Source organism: Vitis vinifera, chromosome 19 (assembly GCF_030704535.1).
Source record: "Vitis vinifera cultivar Pinot Noir 40024 chromosome 19, ASM3070453v1".
Classification (NCBI taxonomy): Eukaryota; Viridiplantae; Streptophyta; class Magnoliopsida; order Vitales; family Vitaceae; genus Vitis; species Vitis vinifera.
In genome coordinates, this window is record NC_081823.1 from 9,449,692 (window position 1) to 9,467,750 (window position 18,059).

The window sequence follows — 18,059 nt, forward strand, 5'->3', positions numbered from 1 at the left end:
TAATGATGTAGCAAAGCCAAGAAAAAAGGGAAAAATATTCATCTTTGAGATTTCATTCTTAAAATGCCTTTTTGATAGAAGTTGTATAACGATATAGCAAAGCCAAGAAAAAAGGAAAAAAATTTCATGTTTTAGATTTCATTCTTAAAATGCCTTTTCGATAGAAGTTGTATAATGATATCGCAAAGCCAAGAAAAAAAGGAAAAAAATTTCATCTTTGAGATTTCATTCTTAAAATGCCTTTTTCATACAAGTTTTATGATGTTTATACGCCAAGGAAAATGGAAAAAGAATTCATTTTTGTGATTTCATTCTTAAAATGCCTTTTTGATAGAAGTTTTATAATCTTCTAGCAAACCTAAGAAAAAAAGGAAAAATTATTCATCTTTAAGATTTCATTCTTAAAATGCATTTTTTATAGAAGTTTTATAATTTATAGCAAACCAAGAAAAATGGAAAAATTATTCATCTTTGAGATTTCATTCTTAAAATACCTTTTTAATAGAAGTTTGGGAAAATGGGTTTTGAATTACAAATTTGAAAAAATATAGAAACATGAATCTCATCTTCATCAATTTTAAAATATTTTAAAATACATGTGTTTTCTCTCACAAATCAACTCAGATAATTATTTCCTAAAATAACATTTTTCACAAAATTTTTATTTAATTTTATTAAAATATATATATATATATAGAGAGAGAGAAGGTGAATGGATTTATATGATGCATAAAATAAAATCATTATTAATTAAGGAATTAAAAATATTTTATTTATCACTTAAAGATTTTGAAGAATTTTTCCAAAATAACTATATCTCATATTATGTAATAAAAAATTTATAATATAATTATTTTTAAGATATTTTTATCAAATTAAAATGATAAATTAATTTTTTTGATAATTTTATTTAATATTATCAAGTAAAACGGTATTTTAGGAAATAATTATCTGACTTATGAAAAAATTTATAAAGTTGTGATGAATTTTTCAAATTAGTGAGTCAAAATTCACATTTCTTTAAAAGTTTTATAATGTTATATGGCAAAGCCAAGACTTGTTATGAAGTTTCTGAATTTAGCCGTTGGAGTAATGGAGCCTAAATCTAGGGTTTGTCAAGCTTAAACCTATGAAATTTTGCGTAGTGATCCAAAATTAAATTGAATCAGAAAAATATCTTTAATTTGGTTTTTACGGATTGCCAAAAAGAGGAGTCAAAAGATTAAAAGATAAACTTTTACGGAAAATCCCACCAAAATTTAGCAAATTCTTCATACAATAAGATTAAAATATTAGAAATTAACATGGGTTGTTTGTTTTTTAATAAAGAAAATTATTTTCATTAAGATAAAATTGTATTTAAAAATACAATAAGATTAAAATATTAGAAATTATGAAAATATTAGTGATTGAATTTTATATAAAATATTAAAAATATTCGAATTAAAATTTTGAAAAAAAAAAAATTGATAAAATATTGAGAAATACTTTTAAAAAATAATAAAACTAACAATAATATTCATATTGAAAAAATAAGACAAACAAGAGATGTGTGTATATATATATATATATATATATATATATATATATATATATTGTAAGCACAAATTTCGTAAATTTAGTCTTGCAAAATTAGCAAAACAAATAGGAAAATAATGAGAATAAAATATTTATTGAAAAATAATGAGAATAAAATATTTATTGAAATTAAAAATATTGTGGGTACGATCTCAAAAATAATATTCTTTCCAAAAAAATATTTTTATTCTAATTCGTTTGCCTTAATCATACTTTGGAAGACGATGATAATGTTTTCTTGATTTCGAAAATCAATTGAGGCTCACAAGTGACTTATTTAATTGAGGCTCACAAGTGACTTATTTCCTCACAAGTGACTTATTTCCAAATGAATTCGTTGAATGGCGAAGAACGCATGTAGCAGTTCTTTTGTCGTTTACTGAAGTCGCTTTTGAATTTTTTCCTTAAGATTTTCCTTTCTGCATTTTTCTGATTTATGAATTTCTCCCCCTTTAGAAGATACCTTTATTTATAGGTGAAGATAGGAAATTTGAATTTCAAATTCACGAATTTTAGTTGCTTAATTTAAGGGATTTAGTTCCTTAATTTTAACAGTGAGAGGTAATCTTATTATTATTATTATTATTATTTTCATTTTTATAGTTGGAGATTAGGAAAACTTATCCATAAGATGTTTTTTTTTTAATTTATTCATTTTAAAGATCAAATTAGTGGTAATTTAATCCAATAATTTTTTTATGTCTATAAATGCCCCCACTTCAAGATGCATCTACATGCATTGTCATGTGGATGGAGTGAGTTTTGAAGTAATTTTTTTTTTTTCAAAAAAAACATTTTAATAGGAAGTTTCCTATTTTTTTCCAAAAAAATATTTATTTCCCACTTTTTTCCGAACTTCATTTTGTTTTCCTTCTCCCAATAGTTGAGAAACTTAACTTAAACTTTTTCAGAGAGCTCTTTTAATCTTTGGGTGTTCTTCAACCTAATTTGAGAAACCTAACTTGAATTCACCGCGAGAAATCTTCACATCTTCAAACCCATAAGTGTTATTTATTTATTTATTTATTATTATTATTATTATATAGGGGCTTGAGTGGGTGTATGTCGAAGTCAATAGGGACGGAGCCACAATGTTGGTGGAGACGTGAGCCACGATGGTGGTTTCCTCGGGACGTATATATATATATATATATATATATATGAATATTGGTGTAAGGATGAAGGTTTAATATATATCCATTTACGTGATCCCTGAAGAGTGAGTGGAGATTTTTTTTAAATATATGTAACATGCATGAAAAAGTCAAACCTTCCATAAGTGATTTCATATATATATATATATATGTTGGTGGAGACGTGAGCCACGATTGTGGTTTTCTTTGGGACGTCTATATATATATATTTTGGTGTAAGGATGAAGGTTTAATATGGAAAGTGAGTGGAGATTTTTTTTAATATATATGACATGCATGAAAAAGTCACACCTTCCATAAGTGATTTCATGTGTTCTCTTTATCTATTCATTTTTTTTTGCTAACAATTTTTTTTTTTAAGGAAGAAAAAGATTCATCTTTTTCAAACACATGTCAAGCCTTCATCATTTGTAAAGACGAATTTGATTTCAGGTAATTTATTTATTTATTTATTTTTAAATCACCTTAATACTTGAGGGGAAATTTGTAATAAAATTAAATATCCATAAAAAAAATATGAATATTTAAAATTTGACCCTCGTGTAATCAAGTCGTAGCCCTGACGCGAAGCAGTGTCGTATTTTCGACACTTATGTGCTAAAGTCTTCACTCATGTAAATTGGATTGACTTGAATGTATAGTGATGTTCAAGTTTTAATATTTAATTAAAACCAGAATAATATTTGGTATCTATGCAAACAAGTTATGACCTTGATGTTATGCGGTGTTGTATTTTCGACACTTATATGCTAAAGTCTTCACCTATGCAAATTGGCTTGACTTGAATACATAGTGATGCTCAAGTTTTAACATTTAATTAAAACCAGAATAATACTTGGTATCTATGCAAACAAGTTATGACCCTGATACTACACGATGTTGTACTTTCAACGCTTAATACGACTTGAGTGCTAAGGTCTTCACCCATGCGAATTGGTCTAACTTAAATGCATAGTGGTATATAAAAACTTAGATCCATATTTTATTCATCTCTCTATCTACCTTTTTTTGTGTGTAGGATAACGTTCTTCAAATGTTTCAAGGAGAAGACCGTAACCATTCTTGAGGATGATAGTGAAGATTTTGAGGAAGGGACAACCTTGTCAATGCATAAGTCACTTACTGACCTTCAATCTTTGTCAGTGCAAGTGACAAAGGACCCATTACACATTTCTTCCTGGTCCCGAGTTGCATCTTGCAAGCTTACAAATATTAGCAATTCAAAACTTAATAAGGTAAAACTTGTTTCTAATGTTTTGCTGTTGAATTCCTCTCATCCAACTTCTACTGAAGTTCATGATGAATTTGGATTGTTGGGTTCTTATGTTCATGATGGAGAAGCCAAATGGGGAAGCTTATTCAAAGTACTTGGGGAATCCTTCTTCACTAAAGGATATTGGGAATGAGAAGAAGAGGTATTGGGTCAGCATGGACCATTTCTTAAAGGATGTAAGCTTTATGAAGCTATTTTTGCATCCTTACTCAGCTATGATCGTCATATCTCTGTGATTAGGGCCTTTGCGAACATTTGTGTCCTACCACTAACACCTTTCATACTTACATTGAAGAGGTTTCCATTTCCCTTTGGGACTTGTATCATATTGCTAGACTACCTATTATTAAATCTTTTTATGATGAGATGGTACCGAGCGCGGAAGAGTTATCTAATAATGCAACAAAGTCCTCACTCCCACCAAGTTGTCGAAACTTATTCCTTGCATATCATCGAATTTGCTTTGAGACAAAAGAGAAGTCTTTAGTCAAGTTAGCCTCTTGGGTGTCATTTTGGTACAAAGGCTCCATGAAGTATGCAAAACCTCCAAGGAAAAGTACAAGGAATAAGGCGCAGAGGCCTAAGGAAACTCATAACCTCTCCGGGGAAATTGATCTTGTTAAATCTTGTACTCAGTCGGAGATGGAATTTTTTGACAATCTTGTACTAAGGAATAAGTGCATTGATCTTATTAAACCGAGGAAAATGTTAAAGAGACTTACTTGGCCGCTTTCTTGGCATGTTGGTTATGCAAGTTCGTTCTTCCTTGGGAGGGTGTTAATTTGATTCGTCCTGGAGTCTTCAAGGTAGCTAATAGAATGGCTCAAGGTGAGACATTTAGCCTTGTTATGGTGTTAGCAAGCATTTATAACGGCTTAAATGAAATCGCTTGTTCTTCGAAGCCTGGGGCTAATGCATTTATTTTCCCTATTCATTATTTATACGGATGGTTAGGTGAATATTTCGATACCCATTTCATTTCTCCTTCTTGGAACCATCCCCCACGAATGACTTATTATGCCGACGAGTTTTCTGCTAAGTGTTTTGATGATTTGCAAGCTTAGGCTTTGATAATGTCTTGCAAAGGCGTAAAGTAGGACCACTTGGCATAGTGTCACAAGGAGTGTGTGCATTGGACTGATAATGAATCTATTAGTGTTATTAAAGCTTCTTATCTCACAAGTCTTCGCTCTAGCTATTTATCTTTGCGATAAGGTAACCATCGGGTGATCCAACCGTATTATCCTCATCAGTTTTCCAAGCAATTTAGTTATCCTTAAGACCTTCTGGGGGGTTTGCCAGAGATTTTTCGCACTAGAACTTTAGAGGTGGTGTATCAACATTGAGAGTCATGCACTAGGCTTGGTACCTACTCCAAAGTTACTATACCATATTATCATAGGCTTGATAAGGAAATTCTTACTGCTGCTTGTATGGAGCCCCCCTCCTGATTTTTCTCGGCAAATACCCTTAAAATCTTTAGAGAATAAAACACACAAGGTTGACTCAAATGTTTCTACTAAGGAGAATGTTAAACAATGTTGAGAATGATTTACCTGATGATTCAAGAGCTTCTTCTAAGCGCTCAATGGGTGGACACCAAACTAATACCTCTACACACTCAGAGCATGAGGAAACTATTTTCAATGGTGGTAGTACTCACTGTCACAAGACTTTTAAGCAACATAACAATGCATAGGGTCTTTATGTATTAGACGACAACGACTCTGAAAATACAAGTGAATGTCACTTCAAACGCCGAAAGATTAGACCCAACCCTGTGTACTATGATGAGACTAACACTCATCCCCTTGATGTAGATGTTTTTTTTGCTAACGTCCCAACTTCTACTCAACCAATGGAACTTGATGGTGAAGAGGTAATTTTTTTTTCATTGATACTAACAAAAATAAATATTTGCCTTAGGTGGCAGGTGACAACTAATTTGTCGATGAAGGGGATGAGTCATTTCCTAAGGATCGGTTTGAAAATGTTGTTGCTACTAGGGAGTCAACGTCTTTTACCTTGACTATGCAACGAGATAATCACTCTATCATCTCATTACCTTTGCCTCATTCTCGCTTGGGTGATGAAGGTATTGCTAACATCTAAAGTGATGTTCTGATTGAATCTCAAGGTCAAAAGACCACAATTGGAGATACAACATATGATAAATTAACACTTTTAGCAGTTGTAGGTTTAATTGCTGAACAAAAATCTCCATGCCCTATTGTGGTTGCACCTTCTACTTCCATTTACACATTCAATGTCGAACAAAGCATCCTTAATGCCTAACGCCAAACAACACTTATGATAGGAGAAGGCATTAAGGAGATGATTATCAAAACTTCCAATGGGTGTCTCCCATTATTGAGAGGAAAAATTGATGAGCTTTTCAATGTTATCACAAAGATTGGAGTGGACCTTTCACCATTAAAGTCTCAGATTGAGAAGTACATAGAAAATGTATATCACCTCAATGCAGTGCGACACACCTATTCTATGAAGATATCTTCGAAAGTACAAAGTGAACATTTAACTATTGTTGCGTCTCAAATTATGGATGCTATAAACTCTGAGGGTGTACAAGCGAACCATTGCCAATCATTAAAGGTTGACTTAGCTACTCTTGATGCTAAATAGGAAGCACTTAAGAAGGAATTAGAGCAGCTAGGTATATAGAAAGAGCACCTTCATAACTCAATCTTGGAAATTGATGAGATTATAGTCAATAAACAAAATGATGTTTCTCGCTTGAGGAAAGAACACGTCATTATCACCCAAACCCCCGTGCTTACTGATGTCGATGTTAAGACTTTAGAGACGCTTCAAGAAGCCTTAAGGACTCAACGTGACGAGCTTGCATGCTTGGTGTGGATGTAACCGTTGTATCTTTTTACTTAGTTTTAGCTCTCATTCTTTTCCTTTATTTATTTTATTTTTATTTTTATTAAGATGTAATAAAGTTTAGCATTTGTTAGCCAGATTTATTTATTAATAAAAATGAGATTTTTTTTTTTTTTTTTTTTGTAGTGAATGAACTTAAGTGGTTTTCCCGAGTTGCCTACGTAGCCTTCAAAGAGAAGGGATCAAGTCAAACATAGTTCCATTTTTTTTTACGCTCTAATTTTTCCAAGACTAAAAGAAAGATTTAATCTTGCGAGCATATGTCGTAACTTTTGCCTAAGTCGCCTTTTCAGGTTTTCAACTTAGCGGACTTTTTTTTTTTGTGCGTCGTACACAGTTTCTGCTCATGCGGGTCAGGAGTGTCACTTGTCTTAAGTTTGATCGAAGGATGATAAATTCATGTCCTTGGAACAAAGTTTAATTGAGGATCAAAGATGACTTATTCTCAACCAAACTTGTGAAGACCTTTCTTAAGCATTTTGGAGAATAAAAGAAGTCCTTTGAATTCATCTTAATTTTCTTTAGCCTTAAAAGTGGATGAATGACACTTTTGTATCGTGTTTGATATTCTTCCACGAGCTTGTTGAAGAATGTGTCAAGTTTGAACTTGATTTTAATCCAAGGGGGGTAAACACGTGTTCTTGGAGCAAAATTTAATTGAGGGTCAATGATGACTTGATCTCAAGTAAACTTATCAACAATTTCCTCAAATGTTTTGAAAAACCCAACCTTGTCTTGTTTAGCTTTGAAGGTGGATGAATGACACTTTTGTTTGTATTTGATATTCTTCCATGAGCTTGTTGAAGAATGTTTGGAGTTTGATTTTGACTTTTGAAGCTTCATTTTTGGATTTAGCTTAAGGGTTGCATCACCGTTTTGAGAACGCGTCATGTTGAAAGAAAAAAATACTTGTATTTAAAGAAGTTGGAGATTTTAGTTTGGAATCTCCGAATTTGAGTTCTTTAATACAAAGAGTTTGTTCTTCAGTTTAAGAAGTTTGCCAAGAATGTTTTTTTTTTTTTTTACTACAATTTAAGCTCTTATAGGATAGGAGCAATATGCAGTTTAGGCTCATGCTTTTAGGAACATCACTGGAATGTCAAGGTTTGAAAACAATTGTGGTAAAATTTGATGTCATGCTCTTTTCATCATCACTAGTGAAAGTGATGGTTGCACAACTATGGCATTTGTTCTCAAATTGTTTTACCTCATTTATTTTTGTAGTATAGAGTGATGGATTCCTATGTACCTTGATCAATGCAATTTGTGTTTCCTCATAAAGTTGCAACATTTCATATATACCAAAGAATGAGAGTAAGCATTGTAGATTTGTTACTACCCCATTCTCTTCCTTGGTTTTGCTCGACTCTATACCAAGAGCGCTTTTTTCATCTTCACTTGGTTCATCTTCTTTTGAATTTTCATGACAAGAGACCATATGGGTTGATGTTATCATCCTTTTATTGAAGAACTCTAGAGGAAAGTATTCTCTTAAGGAGATAGGGGTGATGAGCTTTTGTACCAAAAGATTATCAACCTGTACAATATCTTGTTTTTTTTTGGGTTTATTTTCTTCTTTCTTTTTCGGATATCGACGAATATTTTGCTTATGTTGTTCCTTTGGGTATGGATGAGATTCTTGGTTTTTGTGAGGTCTTCTTCGTGTCACCAATGTCAAACCTTCTTTGTTATATGACATTGATTCATTATCAAAATAGAAATGAAGAAGGGTGTTTTGAGATGACACTTGTGTTTGCTTTGGTTTCGGTGACTCACATTGAATAGTATCGACACATGTCCTAAGTGTCTTAGGTGAAACATGTAACGAAACAGGATTGAGGAACCTAAATGTGACTTTAACATTATTTGACTCTACTACTTCATCCAAATCACGATGAATTCTTCCTTGTTTTGCAAGTTTCATTATGAGATCTTTTAAGATGAAACATTTCTCTACCAGATGACTAACAATTCGATGGTAATGACAGTAGTTTGGATCATTAACATGACCCATTTCTTCTAGACGTTTTCACTCAGGTAATTCAACAAACATTTTTATGGAGCAAGTCTTCCAACATGTTAGGCACCTCAAAGTCAGGAAAATGATATTTCTTCTCCTCTAATTCCTTCAAGGTGAACCGACACCTCTTATTTTCCCGAATTAGTCCAAGCTTTTTTACTTTTTTCTTTTTATCTTTTGTTGAGATTTTGATGAGGGCCATATTTGTCGTCATTGACTCCTAGATGGGTTTCTTTGAGGTCTTGTCACTCTTTTTCCCATCATGTCTCTCTTTTTGTCAATCAACGATAAGGTCCTTCTTAGAACCATGGTTGGTTATGCTGAATTCCATGTCATGTGCTCGGGTAGCTAATTCTTCAAAGGTATGGGGTTGTATCCCTTGGAGAATATATAAGAGACCCCAATGCATTCCTTGTATGCACATCTCCACGGTTGATACCTCATATAATCTATATTTGTAATCAAGGCTTAAGGAATGCCAACGGTTGATATAGTCTACAAACGACTCGTCTTTCCATTGCTTAGTGTTAGTAAGTTTCATCATGCTTACAATTCATCAAGTGTTATAGAAACGGTTGAGGAATTCACGTTCCATTTGGTCCCAACTATCGATACACTCAAGTGCAAGGTCTATGTACCAATTGAAAACATTCCCTCGGAGAGAATGGACGAATTGTTTAACTAATAAGTCACCATTTGTACCTGCGTTGTTACAAGTTTCAACTAAATGGGCAATATGTTGTTTTGGATTTCCCTTCCCATCAAATGGTTGAAATTTTGGAGGTTGATAACCCACAGGCATACGTAGGTTATCAATCATCTTAATGTAAGGTTTAGAGTACATGAGCGTACTCAATGAGGGTCCACCGTACTGTACTCTAATGGTGTTAGTTATCATGTTTTGAAGTTATTGGACAGATAATGACGCCATTAAGGCAAATTCCGCCATTTGTCTGTCAACTTGCATTGTCCTATATGTATGTGGTGCATCATTGAGAGGAGATGCAACAATCGAAAGGTGGTTGAGTCCTTGACTTGACTCACCTGTATTTTGTACTTATGTCTCAACCTTGTTTATGAGGGAGACTATTTGCACATCCTTCTCCTCAACCGTCTTGGTGAGTTTGGCGATGGCGTGAGCCATCTCTGCTAATTGTTCCTCTACAGATGTAGTGTTGGTTTCCATTACCGGCATAGTCATTAAGAAGGGAGAAGTAAAAAAGTTGAAACTATTGGAGTAGTTTTCCTCATTTGACATTCCAGTTGACAATCCGGAGCATGAGCCGGTGTTAGAGTTGGCATCGGTAACAAAGCAAGGGGATTTATCCCCAAAGTTCTATAGTGTTGAAGGGAGTTTTCCCCTACTACGAGGACTATGGCTCTTTGCCCTTAGAGAGACCAAGGTGATGAGTGGTTGGTGCTCATCACGTGTTCTTACCGATTTTAGCAAACAAGCAAACTCACTTGTTTGTTTTATTGAGAGTGAAGATGTTGATTTTGCTTTGCTACGAGTCATGGAGCCCATAGTGGCATCATGTTTCGATTATGCAATGACGATCTTGGCATTGCCCTTGTTGACATGTACAACTTGAGTTCTTTTGGGTGTCATCAATGTAGTAGAGATCAATCTTCTAACAAAAGAGATGAGAGGTAGAGATGCCCCATCGGGTGTGCCAGAAATTTGTACACACAAATTTCGTCAATTTAGTTGTACAAAATTAGCAAAACAAATAGGAAAATAATACGAACAAAATATTTATTGAAATTAAAAATATTATGGGTAAAATCTCAAAAATAATATTCCTTCCAAAAGAATATTTTCCCTCTGTTTTTTTTGCCTTGATCACACTTTGGAAGATGACGATGATGTTTCTTGATTTCGAAGATCAATCGAGGGTCACAAGTGGTTTATTCCCTAATAAACTCGTTGAATGGCGAAGAACACGTGTAGTAGTTATTTTGCAGTTTACTGAACTTGTAGGGAAATTTGATGAAGCTTTTTCTTTTTCCCGTACGAAGTCGTTTTTGGATTTTCTCCTTAAGATTTTCCTTTTTGGATTTTTCTGATTTCTGAATTTATTCTCCTTCTTGATAGAAGACACCTCTATTTATAGTTGAAGATAAAGAATTTGAATTTCAAATTCCTAAATTTTAGTTGCTTAATTCGAGGGATTTAGTTCCTTAATTTTAGCAAATTTTCTTCTCCGAGAGGTTTTACCAACAAGATAATAATAAAAATAATAATAATTTTCTTCTTATTATTATTATCCTTTTAATAGTTGGAGATTAGTAAAATTTATCCATAAGAGGATATTTTTTTTTAATTTATTCATTTTGAAGACCAAATTAATGGTAATTTAATCCAATAATTTTTTTTTGTCTACATATATATATAGATATAGATATGTATGTATGAGCATGATATAATTTATCAATAATAATGTATAAAATTTGAATAAATGTATGTATAATTATTTTTTAATTTAAAATTTTTTATAATTCTATTTATAAATTGATTTTATTTAATATTTAATTGTTATATTAAAATATAAGGTATATATATATATATATATATATATATATATATATATATATATATATATATATATATATGTGTGTGTGTGTGTGTGTGTGTGTATTTACATAGAGATTTTATCAATATAACACTTTTCATGGATTTTAAAATTTTTAAAATATCACTTCACATTTGTTGTGTGCATATGCAAACAAGAGAAATGTAACAAAATTTCCACTCCCCTTTCTTTTTTTCTTTTTTTGATAATCGTGGTTGTTCAAACCAACTTACGCACATCTCAACTAATCCCACGAGATCCTAAAGTTAACAACCAGATAAACCTTCAATAGCCCTAAGAGGACTCGAACTAGTTACCATTGGAGAGCAACCCAAGGTCGGACCAATTAAGCTACCCATCAAGGTTCACTCCCCTTTTTCATATCAAGGTTGGCCAATACCCAAAACTTTCGCCATATTTTCATCCTAGTACGTTACAACCTAAAAATGGTTTCGAGGGAAGCGTTTTTAGTTCAAGAATTACTCTCTTGATTCTCTCAATCTTAATAAGAATATTGTTTTCAAAAAACAATTTTTAAAGAACCAAAAATAAAACAAAATTGTTTAAATAAAAAAGAAACTTATGCTGTTTTTGAAAATAATTCTTCTATTTTCACATGCTCCAAATATCCATTCCATGCATCAATTATCACAATCATTTAACCATTATCTTTACAACCATAGCATGCACAAGCACACTCACAATCACTTGACCATCCATTACTCTCACAAACTATAAACACAAATATGCCACATCTGCTGTGTGTTGTGAAGTACAATCTCACTGTTGCTGCTTCATCTAAAAGATTCATTGCCTCTAATTTCAAGCTCTACTTCTCCCCATCGTCTAACATTGCATCATCATTTTAAGTCCACTAAATGAAATTATGATAGTCACAATAATCACAATTATTAATGTTTTGTATACTTGGTTTGTAAGATGATATCATTTTTAAAATTGGAAAACGTGTTTTTATACTTCTATCATGATAATCATAATCTTGCAACTTGCAACACACTAATATACAGGCATGGTACACTCATTCTAGAAATGGGGTAAAAAGAAGGAAGTATTACAACAGCACCGGAGCCCATGGAAGTCATGGCTAAGGGAGTGGGAGGACATTACAACACAACAGTAGCCAGGATCAAACCTCTGATTGAGCAATGAACTGAATGCGAGATGTTTAAGTTGCATTCCTGTAGCCAGGTAAAGTCAGGTCAGCAAGTAAATCAAGTCGATGCAGACTAGAAGTTTATGAAATTCAGAAAATGGAGGGCAATTCTGTTGTGTATGGAACCACCGGGTCTCTCAAAGGTTATATATTGCTAAATGACTGACTCTATCCCAGGACACAGAATTATGGTGTATTGCTAAATGGTAGGATCAGAAAAAAAAATCACAAAATGTAATGGCTATGTATGAAAACTCCAGAGGAAAAAAGGTCTAGCATAAATCTATGATATAATTAATAATGACAAATAAAAACAACTATGAGAAGGACACTCGAGAAGCTTACCAGTAATCATATTGACTTGGAGTATCAAGTTGTGGATAATCCTTCAAGGGGAGTTCAGACTCAAGGTCCTAATTCACAAATGAGGACTGTGATCATCAAGTGCTTGTGACAAAATACAATGCAAGGATAATTATATTATATAATAATGAATATAATAACTGGGAAAATGTAAATACTACAACTATATAATGAACCTGTTCTTGAACCACCTCTTCATTGATGGGAAGAACCATAGTGTCCATAACCTGGAAAAATAATCAAAATTTTATATCTGATAAACAAGAATGGATTAGTCAGTTTAAACATATCTGCTAACAGCATCATTGATAGGAAGAACCATAGTGTCCATAGAGTCATGTATTGTGGTCCTTTGTAGGAAAATCTCAATGATAATTTAACTTAAGTGAGAAAAAGAGGTTCAAAATCAAGAAAACATCTTGCTTAAGTTGATATAATTTCTGTGAATTTCAGTATATAGTTAATAGCCATTAAGAAAAGACGCAAATGTGAAAATGGTTTGAGAGAGTATTTAAGAGACGAAAGAACCAGTAACAAAATCAATTTAACCAGAGAATAGGCCAAAAGATTTCTTACATTTTGGCTATCTTCAACTATGGCCAACAGCTTCCCTGGATACCCTAGTCAAAATTAAATAAATTTTTTAAATTTTGAAGGCAAGCATTAAGGACAGTTGTCATTTTTATTTGAATTTTCCAACTGTCAACATTCTGTAAGAAACCAGCTAAAACCATAATAATTTAAAAATATATTAAAAATTTTGACAAAACAAAATATTTATCATTATGCTCCATCATTACAGCATGACAGCAACTAAAGCCACTAGGTTTTCCCAAGATTTTCCAATACAAAAAAATTATAATTTTTAATAGGTAAGAGCTTTTCTTGCTCCCCAGAGAAAATTGAACCAAAACCTCCCACATCCCCACTCAATCCCTTGCAACTTGAGCAAAATTTTGAAGGCTTTTCCAACACAAAATACATGCTTGCGAAAAACAGTATGTTTTAGCATATCTTGCATGTAATATATATCAAAGAATATTCCAATATGAAGCAAGACCTGTGAAACCTGTTAAAAACACCAACTGCATCTGCTTCAAGAAAATAATCACTTATCTCAACACGGATGAATAGATTACCTGACCAAGCTGCCCATTTTGCCATCCCTAATAAGAACAGCTTTCAGTAATTCAGTTTTTGTTCTTTTGGTTTTAGAAAAAAAAAAAAGATTAATGCAACCATAAGTGGAACAAATAAATAAATATAAATAAATATAAATTCAGCTACTATGCAATATTATGCTTTGAAGGCTTACCCCTTTGAAATCATTTCTGGCTATAGGGTCAAGTAAGCCAATATTTCTTTTAGAGTATGTAAAACCAACTTAGATAGCGGAATGTGAATAAATTAAATATAGATAGTATTAATATAACACTGTTTTACTGTGATTCACATTGCCAACAACCTAACAAGCAACCCAAAAAGGTTTAAGTTCTATATGAAGCAATATAAAAAATTCATTTAACCATATGCAAAATAAAGTTCTATGCCAGTCAAAAAGGGAAATGCAAATTAAGTTAGACAAAACTATCAAAATGAATGTTTAAAACCAGCAGACATTAAATAAGCATCCCTTCTTAAAATGATCAGAAGCACTGGTAAAAAAAAAAAAATTACAAGTAAATGCCTGAATTTGTTGGCAATCATACATTTAATCAACTTTTTTAAATTGAAGATAAGGCCTCCAGGATTTACCTTGTTTGGGCTTGTGCAACTTCGACCAGATAGAAATGCCCTCCGGTCCTTGGTCACCTTTCTGTAACCAAATGTCTTACTTTCACACTTAAATCTCCAATCATTTTAAAAGAAGAAATCTGGCATTCTTACAACCTTTCTTTTATGAGCAGTCGATTGCACATCTTTCTTGTTAAGGGCACTCTGCTGACTTCTGCTTGCTTTATTCTTCTTGCTAATCCTCTGTAATGAAAATTGACCATTTTAAGCTAAAGGATAACCATTGGACCTCCAACAATAATTGAGTTTAACTAATTTAGAAAGTGACTTACATCAAATTCTTCATCTTTTGTTTTAGCCACAAAAGCATTCCAGTCTTCTTCATCCACATAGGATGGTTTTTGTGGTTCAATGCCTCTTTCAAGATCTTTCTTGACCTGAATTAGCAATTTATACTTGTGTTGCCTATAGCAAGATGAAATCTTTTTCCTTGTGTAGCTCATATCCAAATCAAAACTATATCTTTCCTGTAACAAATTAAGTTTGGGCCTTGAAGAAGATCAAGCAACACATGATGATTAACAACTGCAAGGAGAAACAAGGTTTACTTGAATAAAACCTAAAGTACCTACTGTTAGTGCATTAACAACAGATTTGTAGTCTTCCACTGGAATCTCCCCTATCTGCTTAAATCTTATAGGCAAAAGTTGGCATACATATGAATTAATAGATCTTTTAAATACTCCAGCACTTGGACCGGTTGGATTCCCAGTTTCATCAAAATCCACGAACAAACGTTTTGCACGAGATGATTTCCTATGTGCTTTCTTGGAACCTGCATAATCTTTAACAGTATAGGTCAACCCCTAAGTTGTCATTCAGTAAACAAAATAGGAGTTGCTACAGAGTATAAACTAGTTACCTTCAGATTCTACACACAGGATATTAGAATTCTCCACTGCTTCTTTGAAAATGTTATCAATGTTAGCATTTGGATCCAAGATACTCATGGCAATGTTATCTAAAATATTATTCTTATACTGGAGATCCCCATACTCACATCCATCTTCGCTGGTCAAGGATGCATCTTCATTCATATTTATTTGAAGCAACTTTACACCTAAAGGTATGGGTTGTTGATCTGCAGTTGTTTCTTCCTCCAAGTCCTCATGATGACTCATTCTCATAATGTGCATTGATCTCAATTCGGAGCAATTTTTTGCAAATCTTTGATTTTCATCATCACCGCCTGATAATGCAGAGCTGAGTGAAACATTTGGCGCTGCATCAACACCAGAACCCTCAGCACCATCTGTAGATAATCCCATTAAGCTCACATTGAACAATATAGGTAATGCACCTCCACACTAATTGAAAATAAATCTGAGACATTTACGTAAATGTCAAACAATAAACATCATCTCTGAAAAATTGCAAATGATATGAACTTCTAAAATCTCAAGGAGTGCTGTCCAAAGCAAAGGCTGGGTAATTTTTGTGACATATATGTTAGCATGAACACCATGTATATCAGGTAAGACAAGTCGAGACCTTGATCAAGCATATACCTGCATAAACTTAGCACATGGCAGAGGTGCCAAGTGACTTATTGCCATAATGGTTCTACATACCAACCTCTGAAACCACAAGTGACCACAACCCATGGACATTAGCAAGCGCATCATTTATGTTGACAATTTATAACATCATTGGCCGATATTAGCTTGCAATTTCATCACTAAGGTACAACGTACAAGGAATGTTTAACTAAATGTCAACTGGCAAACAGCATTGAAACCTTTATCGTTTAGGCACCCTGAAAAGCACAATTGATATGTACATACAGGACGGCATTATGACACCATAACAAAATTTCATTAAGCAATAAGTATTGACAGGCACAAGCTGTAGGAGAAGCTATGAGGCCATGCAACAAAGCATAAGAGTATAAACGCGATAAACTCCGCAATTCAAGACTGCTCCATTTGGCTGCTGAGAATCATACCCAAAAAAAAGAATTTTGAATCTAAAGTTTATCGTTGTTTGAAATACGAGAAACAAAAACCCAAAACCGACCCTAATACAGCTATCTTGGCTTAGTTCAGTTGAATGCTTGAATTGTTCACTCTTTCTAACCCAAGAGATAATATTTAGAAAATAAACTGCCTTTCCATTCCTTTTCTTTTCTTCACTGTTGACAATGTTTTTCAACAACCAAACAGACTTTAAAAGACCCATACCAAAGCCTCGAAGCTGTTTTCTCCGAATAAACAAAAGCAAAAGGTCCTCATAAAGAGCAGCAAGAAGCTCGGTTCGAGATACAGCTCTAGCGATGAGAGTAGACTGATAGTCGAGAAGATTCCGCATTCTGTGGCGCTCCAACTCCACCGAACCGGAGCCCCGAACACGATCCTCCAACACCTTAATCTCGCGGTTCAAGACTTCGATCCTCGCCTCCTCGCAGCGAGCGCCGGAGCCGATCTTCTGATAGTCTTGAAGAACTCTCTTGATGTCGGATTCAGTTTGCTCCATTTTCGTTGTCAGCAGGATGTCATTGACGTAGGAGATTCCCACCCAAACAGCAGCGGAGCATTTGGGAGATTAGGGTGGTGTGAGGGGAGGAGTGAGGCGGACGTCAAATGATGGTGTAAAACGTTGATGGATAGAATTTTGAGTTGGGTGTCACGTCCGTTGGGGTTTGTCCAAGCCCGGTGACGTGGGCCGTGACGCTGGAGGCTTGGCCTGTCGCCTGATAGGCACGAGTGGCGAGGCCAGGGCTAGCCGGTTCCCTAGGAGAACTGTGTCGTGGATGCAGGAATTTTTATAAATTTACGGTAAAAATTTAAAAAATCTTACGGGGATTTTTAACTTTTACTGATCAGTTAAAAAAACTTATTAATACCCGTTAACCGGAATTCATAGATAAGAAATCAAAGAAGAGAAATATTGAGATAACGAAAGAAAGAGAGAGAGAATGAGAGGAAGAAAATATATTTCTTTTACTCGGTATACTTCTTACATGGGGTATAAGAAGCCTTTTATAGGCTTCACAATATGAACTTCCATTACTCATTTTAAAGATGAGTAAATGGAGTTCATAAATGACCATCAATATGATCATTCACCACTTCATTTACAACACTCTCCCTTGGATGACCACCATATTAAAAGAATATGCCTCATTAAAACCTTATTAGTAAAAAATCCTATAGGAAAAACCTAACGAAGAAAAAAATATATAATATTCTTTCTTGGTATATTAGGACTGCCTCGTTAAAAACCT

General features: G+C 33.5%; 1 protein-coding gene across 16 annotated transcripts; it reads right to left on the reverse strand.

Moving 5' to 3' along the window:
* Window positions 1-12,453: 12,453 nt before the first annotated feature.
* On the reverse strand, window positions 12,454-17,519 carry LOC100854735 (uncharacterized). 16 transcript variants are annotated; one of them, XM_059735319.1, is made up of 12 exons: window positions 17,017-17,515; window positions 15,837-16,088; window positions 15,699-15,734; window positions 15,409-15,611; window positions 15,109-15,303; window positions 14,933-15,019; window positions 14,798-14,858; window positions 14,182-14,208; window positions 13,619-13,662; window positions 13,219-13,269; window positions 13,025-13,092; window positions 12,454-12,704 (listed from the first exon to the last, which is right to left on the reverse strand). In XM_059735319.1, exons 1-12 carry the CDS (start codon window positions 17,306-17,308, stop codon window positions 12,692-12,694), a joined length of 1,329 nt encoding a protein of 442 aa, XP_059591302.1. In that variant the 5' UTR covers window positions 17,309-17,515; the 3' UTR covers window positions 12,454-12,691. The 16 variants fall into 16 exon arrangements, 9 of the variants coding, with proteins under 9 accessions (XP_059591302.1, XP_059591303.1, XP_010644637.1 ...); XM_059735320.1 differs by lacking the exon at window positions 14,182-14,208; XM_010646335.3 differs by having other exon boundaries at window positions 15,409-15,620; window positions 15,699-16,088.
* Between the last annotated feature and the right edge of the window lie 540 nt (window positions 17,520-18,059).